Source organism: Pleurodeles waltl, chromosome 10 (genome assembly GCF_031143425.1).
Source record: "Pleurodeles waltl isolate 20211129_DDA chromosome 10, aPleWal1.hap1.20221129, whole genome shotgun sequence".
Taxonomy (NCBI): domain Eukaryota; kingdom Metazoa; phylum Chordata; class Amphibia; order Caudata; family Salamandridae; genus Pleurodeles; species Pleurodeles waltl.
Window position 1 is genome coordinate 537,769,955 of NC_090449.1, and position 18,426 is coordinate 537,788,380.

The window sequence follows — 18,426 nt, forward strand, 5'->3', positions numbered from 1 at the left end:
CTGTGATCACTTGAACGTTAGTAAGCAAATAGTAACTGGTGGGTATTTACAAGTTCTTGTCTGTGGTTGATGTAAAACTTGTGCTTCTTCTCCTCCTTTAAGGAAATGTCCATTTCAGGATCCTTGGAAAGACTGGGGTACATTTAGAGAGTATCTTGAAGCTTGAGTACAGCGGAACTCACATATCTGCCCAGAGGTGATGCAGTGAAGTCTTGTTATAATCTATTTACCCATATTTGGAAGGAGTCACTCTACAAGGAAATTAAAGCCCTGTTCCTCAGGGTGGCACAGAATGAGAGTGTTCCTACACAAAGGCCCTATCATGAGAACCATAGGGTGCACAGGAAGTACAATCGCACCGAACCCAGTGCCTAAAAGACAACTCTAAAGAAGAAGCTGTTAATAGTTAAATAACTAAACTATCTTATCCTACCCCTGGAAAGGAGTTTCTAACCAGCATAGAGAGTCCAAAAAGGAGTAGGGGGCATGTCTCTCTATATGCTCAATGTAACTTTCCAAGTCTAGCCACACACAAGAAAATGTTTTGCGGAATGTCTCTCAACCTACTTGAGCATAGACAGGAATTTAATCTTGCATGCTATTTTAAGTGCCATAACCAATGCTCAATTCAAATCCACCTTACCCCGTAATTTGTTATCTTCCAGAAAGGCTATGAATACATCTATGACATTACTGTAACTCTGTTGGCCATCACTTCCTCACACCAATTGTGAAACTGCATTCCAACTGTTGTGCATACCAGAAGAAAACTGTGGAGTAAATATTATTTAAGCCACTGTTTATATAATTTTATTTTTATTGTGCAGTACATTTTTGGTCTATATAGAGTCAGCTTTAGTTGTCTCCCAGAGCTTCTAGGATCTATGCACTAAAAACGCCAAAAGGCCAGTCCTGCCGATAGTTAGGTGTGGTGACATTCACATACTGATCAGCCCACATTCAGCAGCTATTAACTGTTTTTCATAGAATATGGCGTTTTACTTGGGCATTTTCAGCTGAATGGTGTATTTAGGGTGACCAGCTGGCCAGATTATCCCTAGAGAATGTTGAGTCTGAGTCTGAAAAATACTGTGCCTCCTTATTACATCAAAAAATGTCTTCTGTCTTATGACCATTGGAAGCAAGGTCCAAACTTCAGCAATCAGCTGCTAGAACCAATAACGTAGATAGAAACACATTCTAGTAGAGGTGTGAAATGTTATAACCCTGGATTGGTTGGGGACATGTTTGTCAATGGATTAGCAAGGTCGGTTCTTGTTTTATACAGAATGGTGGGCTTCATAGATTTAGGAAAAGCTTGCCACTTGTTAAGTGACTGCAGTGTTCTGAAGAATGCACCTGCTCTTGGCAAAGAATTTAACTTTTGCATATTCATCAATAGAATGCCTCTGGGACTTTGTTTGTCGTCCTTTGTGACAACAGGAGGCCTTAGGCAGTGGCAAAAATTGAGTAACTAGTATGAATGGCAATGATACCGGTGAGTACATTTTTCACCTAGGCGTCAGTAGTGGACCTGGACTCAGACTCTGGTGAATAGCAGGTTCATTGTCACCCTTCAGCACAAAGTGCCACCAAGCTTGTACAGACATCATGGTGCGTCTAGTCACTTTTATCACTACATCCTGATCTCCGCAAGTCAGAAACTTCACCCAAGTTTCCTATCATGGCACCAGTGATGGGCAATCTGTTGAAAAGAACGGCCAGCTGTTTTGGAGGCTCAGTTAGAAGAAGTGGGAGCTGAGTCAGTGGATCGAGATGTGAGCCACTTTCAGAATAGAGTGAGGCTGGTAGAAAGCAAGGGAGCATAGAAAACAGATATGTAAACCAAGCTGCTGTTTGGGGATGAAGAAAATAAGAGAGGGGGGGCACAGAAATTGTTTGTGTGTACTTGTGTATCTGTATTTGTATGTCTATATGCCACTATGCAGCCTATTTGATGTGACAGCTACATTTCGGCCACACATAGCGTCCAGAAACCCCTCTGTAGACTACATCTATCTCTGAAATGATGATTTACCTTTGACATAGCGGTGATCATTTTTCACATAATGTTAGTACTTTCCAACTTACTGTGTTCACGTATGGCATGACAGGGTCCATATGCTGGACCAGGCATAATTTTGTTGCACATAGTGGTCGCCAATGGCAAGATGGCACCTGAGTTATGCTTAATGCTGACCCTGACACAACAGTGCCAGGGTTGCAAAGTGTGAGAATCTATGGCAAGATGAAGCCCATTAACTGCATAAAGGTGATCATTCTTCGCATTATATGGGTACCCAAGGTATGGTACTATTGTCTTCTGGCTGATGGTAGCACAAGCATATTGGTGGTAATACTCAGCATTCTGTGATTATGCTTGCCAAGATGGTTCCCGCTCCTGAGATAGCACTGGTCATCACATCCAGGTCATGATGGTACTCACTGGTACCCATGGCTTCATGGTGAATATTAGTTACATATTATGAGCATCCAATCAAATGCACTCCCAGAAACATGCAAGTAAAACTGGGTATGACAATATTAGATAGACTGAGGAATGAGTGCACCTTGCATCGCACTATGTTGAAGGCATGTTTCAACCCAAATCATATAGCAAGGCCCATTCCTTCATCCTTCTAGCACTGCTTCCATCCATTCACTTAGTTATTATCCATGCGCACACTCTGCCATTAAGTCTCCCATACATCCATGCGCTCATCTATCCCTGAACTCACTCATCCATTTACCCATCCATGCAGTCACTCATGCCACAATTTTCCACCTATGCATTCATCAATTTTTCATTTATACCACTATTAACCCGTTCTAGTAATCACAAAAACACTAATTAACACACTTACGCAAATTTGACACAAATGAAGAATTAATTTCACTAGTAAGAACCAAGAAATATTGGCTTTAACAATGTGTTATATTTTAGGAATCACAAAAGCCTGGATCAAGCTGCCTGGAAGGCTCTGTGCTTTGGGGTTCAGAGTCTTGTCAGCTTATGTTGCCTTGTCTCTTTCTATATTTTAACTTGGCTGGCAGAACCTACCATGTCATAAATTAAGTGTATGTCAAGCTCAAGATGCTCCCAGTCGTGTATAGATAAGTGAAAGTGACCAGGATGATGATTGGTTTTGGGCTGTTCTCTGACGATACTGCCAAACAATAGTAAGTTTTATTTTCCCTAAACAATTTACAAGGAGGATAGAGCATTCATTAACTTAGTAGCTCTTGAAATCATAAAGCCTAGATATATGAATCTTAACTTGTCACTTTCTTTTACCATATGAATTCATCACATATTAACCACGGCCTAGCTCTGGTTACTGGCCACCAAGGAGAACTTGCTCTTGAAATCATTGAAATCAGTACTTAAAAAGGCAATTTCTTTGTCTTGAACAGCTGCAGAAACAGTGAGAAGTGACAGCAATAGAACAATAGAAGATGTGCATTCGTAAGGAAGCTTTTCATCCATTTGTGAACCATGCCATGTTACCTATTAAAGACACATCTTACTGTAAAGTGGCTTCTTTTTCCAACTCTCTCAGTAGCAAATGTTTAACCCTGAGATACAATACCTCCTCTACGACTGATTTGGTTGGGATTGTCTCTAAGATATTATTAGAGTGTTCACTGGAGCTTTATGATCTGAGCCTCTGGAAGGTGGATATTTCCTGCCCAACCTAGGTCCAGCTCTGTCTATAATATGAACATTCATGGTTACTGACCACCTCATAACCTGTCTGACATTTACCAGACATATTTGGCAGGTAACTAACTTGATTTATTTTTTTTCTAATGCCAACATTATTTCAGTATCTGGCCTGAGTCAACTTATTATAGGACCAGTGGAAGCCATCACGTTGTCAATCAAGATTTGAGAGATTTGCCAAGCCCTTTCAAGATTCACTCATTCTGTTCCAAGCCTTGAGGGAGAAAGCAGGACCATACAGGCCAGCTTATTTATTTTTTTTAATCTGTGGTGCAGCTGCACTGATGTGTCCTAGCCATTTAGAATGCTACTAATGATAGTTTTAGCTGCGTATTAGATATCTTTGGCATTGCTTGCGGGTTGTAACTGTCTGCCAGTGATAGCAGCAAGTATTCAACACAGTTGCCCCTATGTAAAGCTGCTTTGATTATGAGGAGATATCTTAAAAGAGCACTTACCATCATTGGTGCTCACTCATATTTAAGATCAAACCCGTGTCATGGTTAATGTTAGTACCACTGGAAAAGGTAATGGTACTTGGTATTGAGGGGGTAAGATTTTAGCTTGGTTACGGTGTGTGTCCTAGCGTATGTTAATAGCCTGATGATAATATACATTAAAAAGGCGGATGCCCATTATTTTTAATTGCATGTTACATCGCTAGTAGGTATTTACAAAATCAGGACATGCTAAGGTGATGATGAAGACTGATATGTTTTGTTGCCAGGATAACTTGTGGTAATTTCACCAAGACCAAAGGGGAATGATCAGTTTAGTGTTGGTGTCTCACTGCAGCATCTAGAAAGTGAAAAGAAAGAAGCTTTACTCGGTAATCCTAAAACACATACACACCCATGTCACATAAACAGATGATGAGCTTTGGAAGTATCTGAAATGTACTGAGGAATCTCACACCAGGTTCAAAATGCAACAAAGCAAGTTTGTCATTGTTGTGAAAACAAAATGAATGCAGTACTAAGTCACTACTAATCAAGCAATTGTTTATTTTTATCATAAGTGTGTTGACACAATTTCTTAGGGTACCTGTACCCTTCAGAGGATCTAAGTTCGTGGATGTGTGAATCTATCAAATCTATCCTTTGATATCCTTTATGAAATAACTGGCAAAGTATTGAGAACAAGCATGTCTTATTAGGTCATACCTTAATGGTAATGGAACAGTGACGCATTATTCACTGGGGTGTCAAAGTTCCACGCATGCGGCATCATCATGGTATCACACAGGCTATAAAGTAGCCCTGCTGCATACCGACATCAGTTTCTTTTTTAATGGACCACTTGAAGCAAAACCAGTGCTAAACTCTCTTCAGGCGATTTGTTAACATTTGTCGACAACCTTTGCAAATTTGTCTTTTATCAGGTTCAGTTACCTCATGTCTCCCCTTAAACAGTCAAGGTTCAGGCCTTGCAAAGGCTGTGATGACCAAAGGTCCATAATGACTCTGCACAGCATCTGCCTATGGGCCTTGGGAGTTGGACCACAACGTCAAGGCCTGCAGTTCCAGTGGAAAGCATTGTGCTCTAACCCTCTCTGCAGAACTGTATTAACTTGAACCACCAATACAATTACTTAAAAACAGAGTTAAAAATCTCTACTGTCATACTCACAGTAGGATATGGCAGTTACATACAGAATGCTCACTGGAGGATTAAGATACAGAGTTAAATCAAGACTCCAGATTTACAGGCACAGAAGTGCGAAAGTTACTATATTTGTCTCATCTCAAAGCCTGATCATCAAACGTAACTCAGCCCAATTAAAGCAAGTGAAATTAACAGCATTTTTTTGCTAGAAGCTGCAGAATGGCCCATAATAGGTTGGGCTTGAAAATCATTTCAGTATTCCTTTCAGCTTCATTATTGATTCTCAGGGGCGATGCAGTTTATAAATTAATATAAATAATCTCTTCCATCTAGTGCATCCTGGCGTAATTTTGTAAAAAACATTTTTTTGCCATTGGTCCTTGAAGAAAATAAAATAATTCAGAAAGTCATGTTTGTTCATTGAAATGTGTCCAACCATAACATTCAATCTTTGCTCTAAAGAAGGCAGCAGAATTCAGTTCCCTCACAAACAAATCACAGTTCTGCAGTCAATTACTTCTTTCAAATGGCGTACTAGCTCTTCTGGAGAAGGAGAAAGTGATTCCATGTTTAGTTTTTGAAAGTCCTCGTTCGCCATCAATGCGCTTATCACCTCCACAATCCTTTCCAGGTCAAACACTGCATGTAAATGTCCAAGACTTGAGGAGTCTGGCACGGAGACAATAAATGGAGAAGCCTCGTTCTTCAAAAATCTCCCCACTACTGGAACCCTGTTTTCTGCAACTGTCTTGAGGAAAGTGTAGAATTCCTTGTAGTCTATGCCAGTGCAAGACTTCATGATGACCTGCAACAAATGGAGGTGTGTGTTAAAATAAAGAAACTCTTTACAGTTGCACTATGTTCCCCTACCATACTATTCTCGCTTTCCTTTTTTGCAGTCTCTCTACAGTTTAGATGTTTGTCAAGGCAGCACTACACATAATAAAACGTAGAGTGAGATTTGGGTTAACCCCTTCTTATGAATGGATCACTTTCAAGATGATCTTACTTCTTTGCTGTATAATGGATTGCTTTCCTCCCTATTCTGTTTGTCAGCCTCGGTAGCATTTCTTCTTTAGCCTCCGTTTTGATGGCATCTTTTTACTCCTCAAGTCACAAATACACTTTTTCCCCCATTTCATTTCTCATTTTGTGCTCACTGGGAGACCTGCTTTTTGGCCTATCTGAATGTGCACATACAGATCACGCTTATGCTCTTTCCCTTGTTCCCCAAAACACTTGCACCTCCTCCCACTCTCCTGCTGAGTGTTCAGCATCAAGGAATGTTGTGGTATCAAACTCTCTCTCTGCCCTCTACCGCTCTCTAAACCACAACTCCTTGAGCATGTGTGTGTAAAATGTCTTCTCTTCTTTCCCCGCCCCCTCCATTCCAAGCAGATCACCTCTACTGGCTTCGCCAATACTTGATGCTAAAATAGCAAGGCTTTGGGGAAGCCAATACAGCAACCGGTTATCATGAAAATGGAATATGGCATACTTTTAAAATGACCACCAAGTAGCTTAACAAAATGATGCATGATGCAATGTGGCAGCCATATTGAAATTATAGAAAATGTTTTAATTCTTTGAAGATGGCTGCCATGCTGCGTCACGAAGCATGACATGAAACAAGATGGTAGTCATCATGAAGGCATGACAAGTCGATTTTCTATACTTTCAACATGGCCATCACATCGTGTCACAACATGCTGCCTCATGCAAGATGTTGGCTATCTTGAAAGCTGGGGTGTATGATATGGTTAACTTTATTCCTGATGCCAATCTAGAGTGAAAATTGGGAAGTTTCCTCAGTAGTTTCAAGGACTGAGTTGGATTGTTTGCAGACACCTGTTTATTCCCAAATCCATTAAATGTCTATGTACACTTCCTCTATCGCCTACTACAAATGCTTGTTGTTCACTTCATAGCTATGCCAATTATATAACTTGGGAACTGTTTACGGTGTCTGTGGGAGCTTCATGACACAGATTTGCTGAAGAGATGTATTCTTTCCGAGCCCTGAAGCAGCATTCACTAGTAGCAAGAGGTCAGTGTAGATGTAATGGTGCCGAAGAGACTAGGCATAAAGCTGCTCCATCACCAAAAGGTAACAACACGGACCAACAAAATATGAATGCAAAGGGTAAGCAAGAGTACAGAGTAGAAGTTTCAAACTATCCTGAAATGAATGTACAACAAATGTTATTGTATCAAAGAAACAAATAAACTGCCTACCCATCTCTTCAAAAGCCAATAGTTTAGGAATACAATCCTAGCATGATAACAGTCTGGTGTGGAAAAGGGCTATATGCAGAGCAGATAAAGAGAAAACTGGAGTATTATTATTGATGCAGATCTGCCATTAGATGGTTATGTAAATTAAAAGGTTGTCGTAGACACTATTATAGCAAACACCTCAAGCACATCAGTCCTTTACTTGTACTTGCTTAATAAAGATGCCACGCAATTATAGGTTCTCAACTCGAAGAAATTAATGCTCTATTTATCTGCACAAAGAAAATTAAATATTCACAAACTCCATATGGTTCAAAGTTTGCCTATGAATGCGCTGCAGGATTCCTGCATATATAACTTCATTTGGAAGAGCAACACTGGCTAACAGTTCTTGCTCAGATCACGTTTAAATGTTTCCTTAGTACATAAGAAAATTTGCAGCACAAGCTCACTCTGTTGTATAAGCCTATATATGCCAGGGCCCTGGCTGCGTTTTGAGGGAAATTTGCAAGTAGCCCTTCTCAGGACTCAGAGGACCATGACAGTGGGGCTGCTCATTTATGCTGCAACCAGGTAAGCTATGAAATTAATTACTTTTAGGAATGAGAGGAATTCATATGATTATGGCCCTCAGTTAAAAAAAAAAGAAAAATGCTTTGTCCGTCTTTTATCATCTCTAATTATTCTGGATGTTCATCTGGATTTGTTTGCAGTTTATCATTGCGTGATGATAGCTAGCACTGGAAAGAGGCAAGCTGATTCATACAGGGGTCGGCGTGCGGTTCCCTGCAAAAGGTTAACCAGGAAAGGTGATAAGCATCACTCCCAAAGTGTAAACAGGGACACCAAATGTGTAAATAGAAAATACACTCGAATTTAAAATAGTGAAAGAGGCAAAATTACCTTTGGGTGTATCCTGGAAAATAAGGGAAATGTTACAGCTTGGCAGATATGCATGCTCATCAGCGGTGAAATGCCCGGATGACACTATAGTGAGCCAAAACAGGTCGGGGTTTCGAGTCTAGGCCAGGCAATGTCTAATCAAAATGTAAGTCCCATAAATCACCTACAATGGTTAATTCTATAAAACCATAGACTGTTGAAGAACTGCTTCATCAAGGACTAAGTAGTAAGGAACAAAGCATGACCTTAACTGCCAAGCAACAAACTAGCTTGAGAGGTCTCTGCAACACAGACAGCCAAGACACCACTAATCAGAAAGTGTGAAAATTTAATGAAAAACAAGGATACATACATTTATAATCTACAACACAATCCCACCTTACTATAGATGTAGCAGATATGCATAGGGTTCAGACTTAGTTTTAATTGTGTAGCATTTGAAGGGCATCTACAGCTTCCAAGGGTATCCAAGGTGTCAGAAGATGTCTATTTACATTCTCACATCTGAGAGCAGAATGTATTGATATTCAAAAGGCACTGCCTAATTCCCTCGCCCAGGAAGAAAAGATTAGGAACATGAAGTTTTTACTTACTTCCAGACCAGGCAAACAAAAAAAAACCCTGCATGGGTTTTATAAGGATTTTCCATCTGTGATTAAGGTAGATTCCTTAGTGGCAAGTCTTCCTTTGCAAAGATAAATCATTTCAGAAGACAAAGAGAGTCCCACAGCAGGTTCAGTAGACACAAGAGTTGAGGAGGCTATGAACCATTCTTTTTCCACAATGAACTTTGGAATGCACTCTGACACCGATACCTCCAACATAGTTCAGTCTTTGCTTAGGGAAGGCCACATACTGACTGAGGAAAAACTTCAGACCACCATTCTTATGTCTAGAGTACTATATAACCTAATGTCTTCTTTAAAATTTTCTGCACCTTACCAGCAGCAGAATGTGGCTCAACATAGGCAACTTCAGGCTCAACAATGACAACATGTCAACAGATATAGATACTTTTTGGAAAAGCTGATTGCAAGCAAAACATATGCAGCGTAAACTTATATTCATGGGGACTAAACTGTTTAGGGCTTGGGTTAACAAACTTATCAGGAAATCCACTGAGGACCATTATTTATTGTGTCCTATCAAAGCTCCATGCTGGACAGGATGATTCTTTTCTGTCAGGGGTTATTTTGACCCTTGTAGAGCATCAGTGAATTGGTGCCACAGCCTAGGCCACTCCTCTGAAAAATCTCAAGTTTCAATCCCTCCCTCCTAAGGCAAGACTGTGCAAATAAGAGCCGATTGCTTTCTCTAATATTGGTCTGGAGATTACATTAATTCTGTTTTCCTCACTGGGAAACCTTGAGCCCCAGGACATAAGAAGAAATGGTCACATGTTCAGATGGCTTCCTCAACAGCAACTGGATGGCGGGCCATTCTATTGCCATAGTGCCAAGTCAAGCAACAAAGTTTTCTTCAGGAGCTTTACACCCTACAGGACAACAATTTGACAGTTCGGGATCTAAAGGATGAACTAAGATGGGCTCTCACTTCATCTTCTTCCTTGTACAGAAACCGACTTGGGAGTATTCTTGCTTGAAGTCAAGAAAGTGTGCTACTTTAATATTTAATAGCCTTTTAAGATAGCATCCTTAGGCACTACAATCTTGCTGGTTTAGCCACGTGATTGTAAACAGCAATGCACCTTCAGAATGCCTACTTTGATATCCCCAAGAAGATCGCAGAGCAATACTTTTTCCTCTGCACATGAGAAGTCCAGAATTTTCAGTTTGGAAATCCTGATGTTTGATCAGTTGTCTGACTTGTGTTCGTCCAGGAACTGTCTCTTTGGTGGGACATACACACAAGCAAGTTATAAAACATTAACCTTACTTGGATGAATGGTTAATTGTGTGCCTTTTTTCTCCCAGGCAGTGGGAAAGGTAAGGCAAATTTGCAGAGTCTTTGAGCCTCACAGCTTTTTAATGAACTTAAACAAAATGCTCACTGAACCATCATATACTGGACTTCATAGGGGCCTTTGTCTGCTCACATCTGGGAACAGTGTCCTTGGAAAACAGATATGTGTCTCAAATCTTCATCACTTGTCACTGTCCTTTTGGGGAAGAAGATGGCATAATGCACAAAACAGCCCCAGATCCAATGCTTATGGCAGTCTGCACCCACGTGTTCCAAGGGATGTGAATTCAATTTAGCCTGTCAGTCCTCCACCTACTGGGTCACTGGTCTTTCTCCTCAGGCAATCATAATGCCTTTTAAAGCACAATTAGACTGCTGTGGCACTGGAAATGGGTAATATACTGGCAATCTGAAAAGGAGGCAAGCATTTTCTGAGTAAAATCAACCCACGGTGGTTGGAACTAACTAACTAACTCTGAGATATTGACTGAGTGGCCTGGATAGTCACTGTAAGGAGGATAGTAATAGAGAAATCCCCTGACAACCATTCATTGAGATGGCGTTAACTCTTCCTTAGGAACTTGTAATTATGGTAGGCCTACTACTGGGATTTGTCATGCAGATATGAACTGGTGAAGCGATTAATTGTCAACATACCTAGTCATGATCCATCAATGTCAGCATTATTCATCTTCACTTCCTGGCTGTAAGTGATGTACCGTATGCCAACTCACTGAGTGCATCAAAAGGCCTCACTTTAGAACACATTTCAGAGTGCACTCTGCACAATTAAGAAGGAACTGCTTAACCCTGGCACACATTTCTTAATACCATTTATGGTCTTGCTAATGCATATAAAATGGGTTTAAGTGAACGTTTTCGCTATTATGTGTTTTGATAAAAAGCTGTTATTTACCATATATAACAAGGAGTAATAGCAGCATGAATTGTATTTATTGATATTACACGCATTATTAGTGATGGGATTTCATGGTACTCAGTACTAGCTAAGACCAGTTACTATCATTTTTCTTCCAAATTTCGGTAGGTTTATTTGCCCATCATGTCTTCTCATTCTCGAGGTACTGTTGGGTAGAATCATTCCAAGTTTTATACATTAAGATGAGGCAAACTCTAAAACTAAACTCCTCGTAGGTACCATCTACAATTACACCACACTTTCAAGACCAAGGTGCCTATCATCCTGTGGGAAGGCTGTGAAATAAGATTTCCTGTCACCCACATTTCACCACCCAGGGGTGGCTATCCCCACTACACAACAAATACGTATACAGTAATGAGGTGGAATTCTTATAGGCTTGCTTCATCACTCATAGGGGAAATCTAGGTAGCTAATGCAATTAAGAGTGACATATAAAACAGCCACATCCTTTGCAGGCTCTACCAATAACACTGCTGCTTCCTTCAAAACATGTATACAAAGTTAAAGCTTAAGTATTGTGAACTATTGTTGTTATTGTATGCAAACATCATACAGCACTCATATTAACATGCTTGGTCAATGTTCAACAAATACAAATAAAAAATAAAATGTCATACCTGACAGTGCAGGTCCCAGTCAACCATTGTCTCTTTCCATTCACTTATCTCTCGTTGGACAGCTTCCAACTCTCCTTGGAGGAAACGCCACATAATGGACACATTACATCCATTTACCCAGTTATGATTAATGGATATGGTGTCTTCCTGAAGAGACAATACAATCTATCAGGCAAACCAGGTTTCTTTAAATATATTACTATTGAGATGTGCATTACATGACATGAGCGCGCATAAGAAACCAAACTGCAGGAAAAGTGGACAGTATAAATTGTCACTTATACTTTGTACATATTATTAAAAATATAGGCGCTACTAGATATTATAAACAATTTTCTGTACATGTGAGCAACCTGCAAATCATCTTGTAACAGTATTGTTCCATTTAATCTCTTGCTAGTTACAAGCAGATGCCTATAAGCTATAATACGTCTTTATGTGGGAGTATGTAGCGGATTCTATATAAAATACACAATTTAAGAGTTACTTGTGATCCTTCGTAATTTAGGCTATTTAAGTGTCAGTGTTCTCAGTGCTACAATGTGAGCACTATGAAGCAGACACAGAGCATACCTCCATCTCTGTAGGAAATGGCTACCTTTGCCTGGTCCCTCCCCCACCTCAACTGCTGAACTATCTAGTTTTGCTGATTTTTCAACTCTGTGCACTCTACCCCAAAAAACACAAGTAAAGCATATGTTCCCCTTTAAACATGACAAAACCCACTTAACCCTAACTGGTATTTTTAATATTTCTATAAGGCCATTTTATATGGTGCAGAAATACGTACATGGCATGGAAAGTTAACTGTGGCTTGTGGACCCCACTACAGTGACTAAGAAAATATGCCTTCAGGCCTACTCTGTGTAACCTAACTGTAGCAACCTAAAACCTGCTGTACAGGCCTGTCAAAATAACCCTTTTTGGACAGCAAGCAAACCCAGCTTTTATATTAATAAGACACCCCTAAGTCTACCTTTTTGTCCCCATGGAATGGTTCCTGATATTTAAAAGTGGAACATGGGCAAAATTCTAATTGGCTTGTTCCACCGGTGACTAGGCCCCAAAAGATACATTGGCACGGCTATAGCTGAATCCTAGAAAGTTTCTAAGTATGTATGTTGTAAATGGCCTTTCTGCAAGGTCATCCCAAACTTTTTGCCTTCCTCCTTCTCTTTTTCTGACCTCATTTTGCTGGCTTTAGGACTCAGCGCACTTTACCACTGCTAATCAGTGCTAAAGTGCATATGCTCTCTCCCTAAAACATGGTGACATTGGCTCATACCCAATTGGCATATTTAATTTACTTGTAAGTCCCTAGCAAAGTGCACTACATGTGCCCAGGTCCTGTAAATTAAATACTACTAGTGGGCCTGCAGCACTGTTTGTGCCACCCACATAAGTAGACCTTAACCATGTCTCAGGCCTGCCACTGCAAGGCCTGTGTGTGCAGTTTCACTGCAACTTCGACTTGGCATTTAAAAGTACTTGCCAAGCCTCAAACTCCCCTTTTTCTACATATAGGTCAGACCTAAGGTAGGCCCTAGGTAACCCCTAGAGCAAGGTGCTACGTAAATAAAAGGCAGGACATATAGCTGTATAGTTTATATGTCATGGTAGTGTAACACTCCTAATACCGTTTTCCACTACCGTGAGGCCTGCTCCTTTCATAGGATAGTATTAGGGCTACCCTCACATACTGTTTGAGTGGTAGGTTCTGATCTAAAAGGAGTAACCAGGTCATATTTAGTATGGCCACAATGGTAATAGAAAATCCTGCTTATTGGTGAAGTTAGAATTAAAACTGCTATTCTAGAAATGCCACTTTTAGAAAGTGAGCATTTCTCTACACTCAAACCCTACTGTGCCTTACAGCCTGTCTCCAATCCACGTCTGGCTGGGCTGGTTGACAGTCAACTTGTGCATTTCACTCAGACAACCCCAAACACAGGATGCTCAGTCACACCTGCACACATCTGCATACTGAATGGATCTTCCTGGGCTGGGAGGGTGGAGGGCCGGACACTTACATTTGAAAAGACAGTGGCCTGCCCTCACACAATGGACTGCCAAACCGCGTACTGGTACCCTGGCGGACAGGATGGAACTTAAAGGGGACCTTGTGCACTTCTAAGCCACTCGCTGAACTCTCCCCCACTTCAAAGGCACATTTGGGTATTTAACCCAGGTCTCTGACCCTACCAACTCAGACACTTCTTGACAAGATACCTACTGGGAAAGGAACTCTGAACCAGAACCTGCAACCTGCTAAGAGAAGCTGCCTTGCTGCCCAAATGACTCACCTGACTGCTTTGCTGTAAAGGAAATCTTCCTTGCTGTTGCCCTGCTGCCTTGCTGCCCTCTGGCTCTACTGAGAAGTGCTCTCCAGGGGCTTGGATTGAGCTTGCCTCCTGTTTCCTGAAGTCTAAGGGCCAAAAAGACTTAATCTCTGCAAAGAACTCCTTGTGCGGCGAAAATCGACGCACAGCCTCCCAGAATCACCGCAACGCCGAACTGGAACGACGCAGCCCGGCTACCCGAGTGGAGATCGACGCAGTGCCCGTATAGTGACCAGAACTTTGATGCACAGCCCAACTGATCAACGCATCGCCGAACCAGAACAACGCAGCCCAACTTCTTGCGAGAGGAATTGACACAGCGCCTGCCGTGCGACAGAAATTTCCCTGCATCGCCCACAAATGCCCCGCAACCCGAAGAGGATCCAAGCCTGTGCACCGGAAATCGACGTAAAGCCCTTGCTGTGTGGAAAAGCATTGTCTGTGCGCCCGGAGATTCCGACACACACCTCACCGTTTTCCACGCATCTCCTCCTCTGCGGTCCCGTGCAGATAATTTAGACGCAAACCAGGTACTTTGTGCTTGAAAGAGACACTTATTGCTTTTTAAGAACTAAAGACTCTATTTATCATTACAAACGTGATATTTCAACTTGTATTTATCAAATCTTGATCGTTTTAACCTTAATCTACTCAGATAAATATTCTATATTTTTCTAAACCTGTGTGATGTCTTTTTGTGGTGTTTTCACTGTGTTATTGCATGATTAATTGCATAAATACTTTACACATTGCCTTCAAAGTTAAGCCTGACTGTTCAGTGCTAAGCTATCAAAGGGTGGGCACAGGATAATTTGGATTGTGTGTAACTTACCCTGACTAGAGTGAGGGTCCTTGCTTGGACAAGGGGTAGCCTGACTGCCAACCAAAGACCCCATTTCAAACAATATGCATGACCTTCAACACTCCCCTGTCTGGTAATATCTGGAAACCTGGGGTAGGCACAAAGGTGTAGTATCCTGCATGTATGATCTCTTGAGAAACAAACGCTTTTCCGCTTCCACAAGGGAGATCACCTGGGATCATTGCAGAACAGGTTACAATGGAAGTAAACCCATTGACAGGACTGGGGGACCTTAAGTACACATAATACTCTTCTATGCAAAGCCAACCTCAAATCCGATTACTTCAAGCTCCTACGTAGCTGGCATTGGACCGCCCAGGACTGAATAGTTCCTTTCTGCTACCATATACACCTGTTGCAGACGCCTGTGGCGGCACACTGCAAACTTTGTTGGGATTAGGCATCCACTGTTGAGTGCAATTGGGCAACAAATTTCTCTAGGCTCTTAGGTCGGGTGTCAGAGTGCCACTTTCAGAAGTGACCAGCCATATAACTGTATTGATCCCCTACATGATTCTACACAGAATGCTTATTGAGGAACCCCTATATGTCAAGTACTGGTTGGGATGTTGAGTTTGTCTGGGTATTGAAACATACTCCTATACATGGATGACGTTTCTTATGTTGATAATGCTAGTTATAATAATTCCTGAACTCAAGTGGTTTACGTATCGGTTTTGTATGATTTAAAATTGTAATAAAGAAATGCATTAAAAATATATATATATATATATATATATATATATATATATATATATATATATATATATATATATATATATTATGTAACCACTGAAGAAGAATAGATTTTGAGTAGTTATGGTGAACATGGACACACTGTTATTAGGCACATTCAGTTATTACTATGACATCTGTGTGCATTCAGTAGTCTGGGGATGACTTTCCTTGAATCTAACACAGATTTAGCAACAATTTTTTTTCTGTTTTTGGATATACACAGTGCAAAACATCATGGGGACCACAGCTTATACCAAAGGAGATAGGAGAGAAATACTGGTTAAGCAAAGAAGTAGTAACTTCACACTATCAGATATAAAAATGTGTACTAGTATTCTACTACAATGTGGCAGCACTATCCACTGCATCTCTTCTACCACAAAAGACAATCTAGTTCCCAAATGAAACCCATCTACAACAGGAAACAATATAAGTCTCTAAAGTCATACTGTACAAATGAAAAAGACAAGGCATGATATGGGTCCCCTTTGAAATACTAATACCAAAAGACAAAGTATAGAATATTGCTTAAAGAAAGAAGTGATCTCCATATGCAATAGCAACTATAGTATGAACAATAACAATTTAAAAAGCTGTAAGCAGATGGAGAATCTCTCTTGGGACAACAGGAAAAAAAAACGGGCGGCGATCTTGGAGATGTATTCTCAGTCGATAGGAACATGAATTAAATATTGGGCATGGTAAACCTTTTAGATTGTTCACTTTCAAGTGTTTAACAAAGATCTTGAAATTAGTTGTGATTACACTTTTACTGTTTTAATTGTTTCACAATTTGCATCTTACCAGATTATAAACCTGATGGTACCACCCGCTCGGAATAAAGATCACCTCCCCTGCTTCCTGTATCACTTCAAGGGGTTGAACAGATTGGCAGGATCCTGGGGAAATGCTGCTATTCTGGTGCTGAAGAGCAATGACATCATAAGGCAGGCTACCATGAGAATCTCTCAGGTATTCTTCCTGACCTGCTGGGAAGAGAATCCATTTCTTTCGCCCACAAACATTGGCTGACCAGCTATAGGAGCGGAAGACGTCAGCGTGAAATGGAGTCCTGCACCAGAAAACAAATATGTCACTCTTTTATTAATACAGGAGCAGAAGCACCAAGCAAAACCTGAAAAGAAGAATGAACGTATTACCAGGCCAATAGTAAGACACTTTCTGTTTTATTTTTTAAAGAAATTTCCTCAGCATAGAGTTGATTGTATCAAATGGACAAGTATAGGACTCTAAGCAAAGTATAACAAATATATCGTTTGTAAGCCCTAAATAATCTAATGATGCAAGCCAGGTCTCCTTTGGTCTGATTAGCCATCCAGTAGTAAACAATGAACATGACATCTGTCTGCATTTTGTTCCCAAAACAAGGTTATTTCCTTCCCTATCCTTCACGCAGAAACGTTTTCATGTGAAGGACCTACTTTCTTTTCACCGAGTCTCCTGTACCTAGGAGTACCAAATATATTTGGGCTTTCAAAGGATCTGAACAGTGATCGAAACAGTAGAAATCAGAGAATATTTTATTAAGGGGGAGATTCTATGGTGGGTGTTTGTAGTATTTGTGCCCGTGCGTCAGTTGGTACCCTGGGGAATCTACCAGTACTACAACAAAAAAAAAAACTAAAGACCTAGGGGAAGCTATGAAATGGGGCTTTCATGAATCCCAAACCTTTCATTACCTAGAATCGCCTACAAATTTCAAAGTTTAAAAATAGATAATAATTTCTTCATTTTTGTGTAAAGGAAATCTTCAGAATTTCAGGCAAATGTCAAAAGTCGTACCATCCAATGTACCCACATGTCTCCTGATAAACTTGGTTCCCCACATAGGTGGACTGGCCTATTGCAAGGCACAGATATAGACCAAAACGCTGACCATGTGAAGACCCTGTTAACAGTATGTTGACTTAATATGGTCATAGATTTCGCCTGTTACAGTTACGATAGTCCCACTCACACTTGTGAGGCACTATTTTCATTGGTAGAAATGTGGAAATACTGGGTGGTGGGAATTCTATTGTTCCCCCCAAAATACTGGAGTTTTCTATCAGAAAAATGAAGATGCTGTTTTTTAACCAATGTCTGACCTTTGGAGGGTAATGCCTCGTACTCCTCCAGGTGTCTAGCTTTCAGAAATGTCTGGGTCTTGTATGTTTCCCTAGCAGGTGCGGCTCCTCCGCAATGGCAGAGGAGCGTTGCCCCCTTGGCCCAGAGCCAGGGGATGAAAAATACAACAATAGTTACACTGAAGTTTTATTTTTCATCTGCTGGCTCAGCCAGCAGTGTAGTGCGGGGGGGGCTGGACCCAGGAGGTAGGAGGAGAGAGTGCTCCTAAGTGAGCATGTGTTTTTGGCAGGCTGTCTGAGGCCAGCCAAACGCTTCTCCAGCCCGGCCGGGCTGGAGAAACTGCACAGAACCCAGGGCTGTGTCTGAGCTGCAAGGTTAAGCATGAAAGCAGCACCAGGTTTGCTGACGAGCATGTGCTGGTGTCCAATGCTGGGACACTACAAAAAGAG

The 18,426-nt window shown here is 41.0% G+C and overlaps 1 protein-coding gene across 1 annotated transcript in view; it reads right to left on the reverse strand.

The window, feature by feature from the left end:
- Window positions 1-4,708: 4,708 nt before the first annotated feature.
- JMJD4 (jumonji domain containing 4) overlaps window positions 4,709-18,426 on the reverse strand; it is a 44,246-nt gene continuing 30,528 nt past the window's right edge. Inside the window, exons 4-6 of the mRNA XM_069210976.1 lie at window positions 16,694-16,961; window positions 11,951-12,097; window positions 4,709-6,134 (exon numbers count right to left, since the gene is read on the reverse strand). Coding sequence (XP_069067077.1) covers window positions 5,814-6,134; window positions 11,951-12,097; window positions 16,694-16,961 — 736 coding nt within the window. The 3' untranslated portion in view covers window positions 4,709-5,813. The remainder of the gene's footprint in view (window positions 6,135-11,950; window positions 12,098-16,693; window positions 16,962-18,426) is intronic.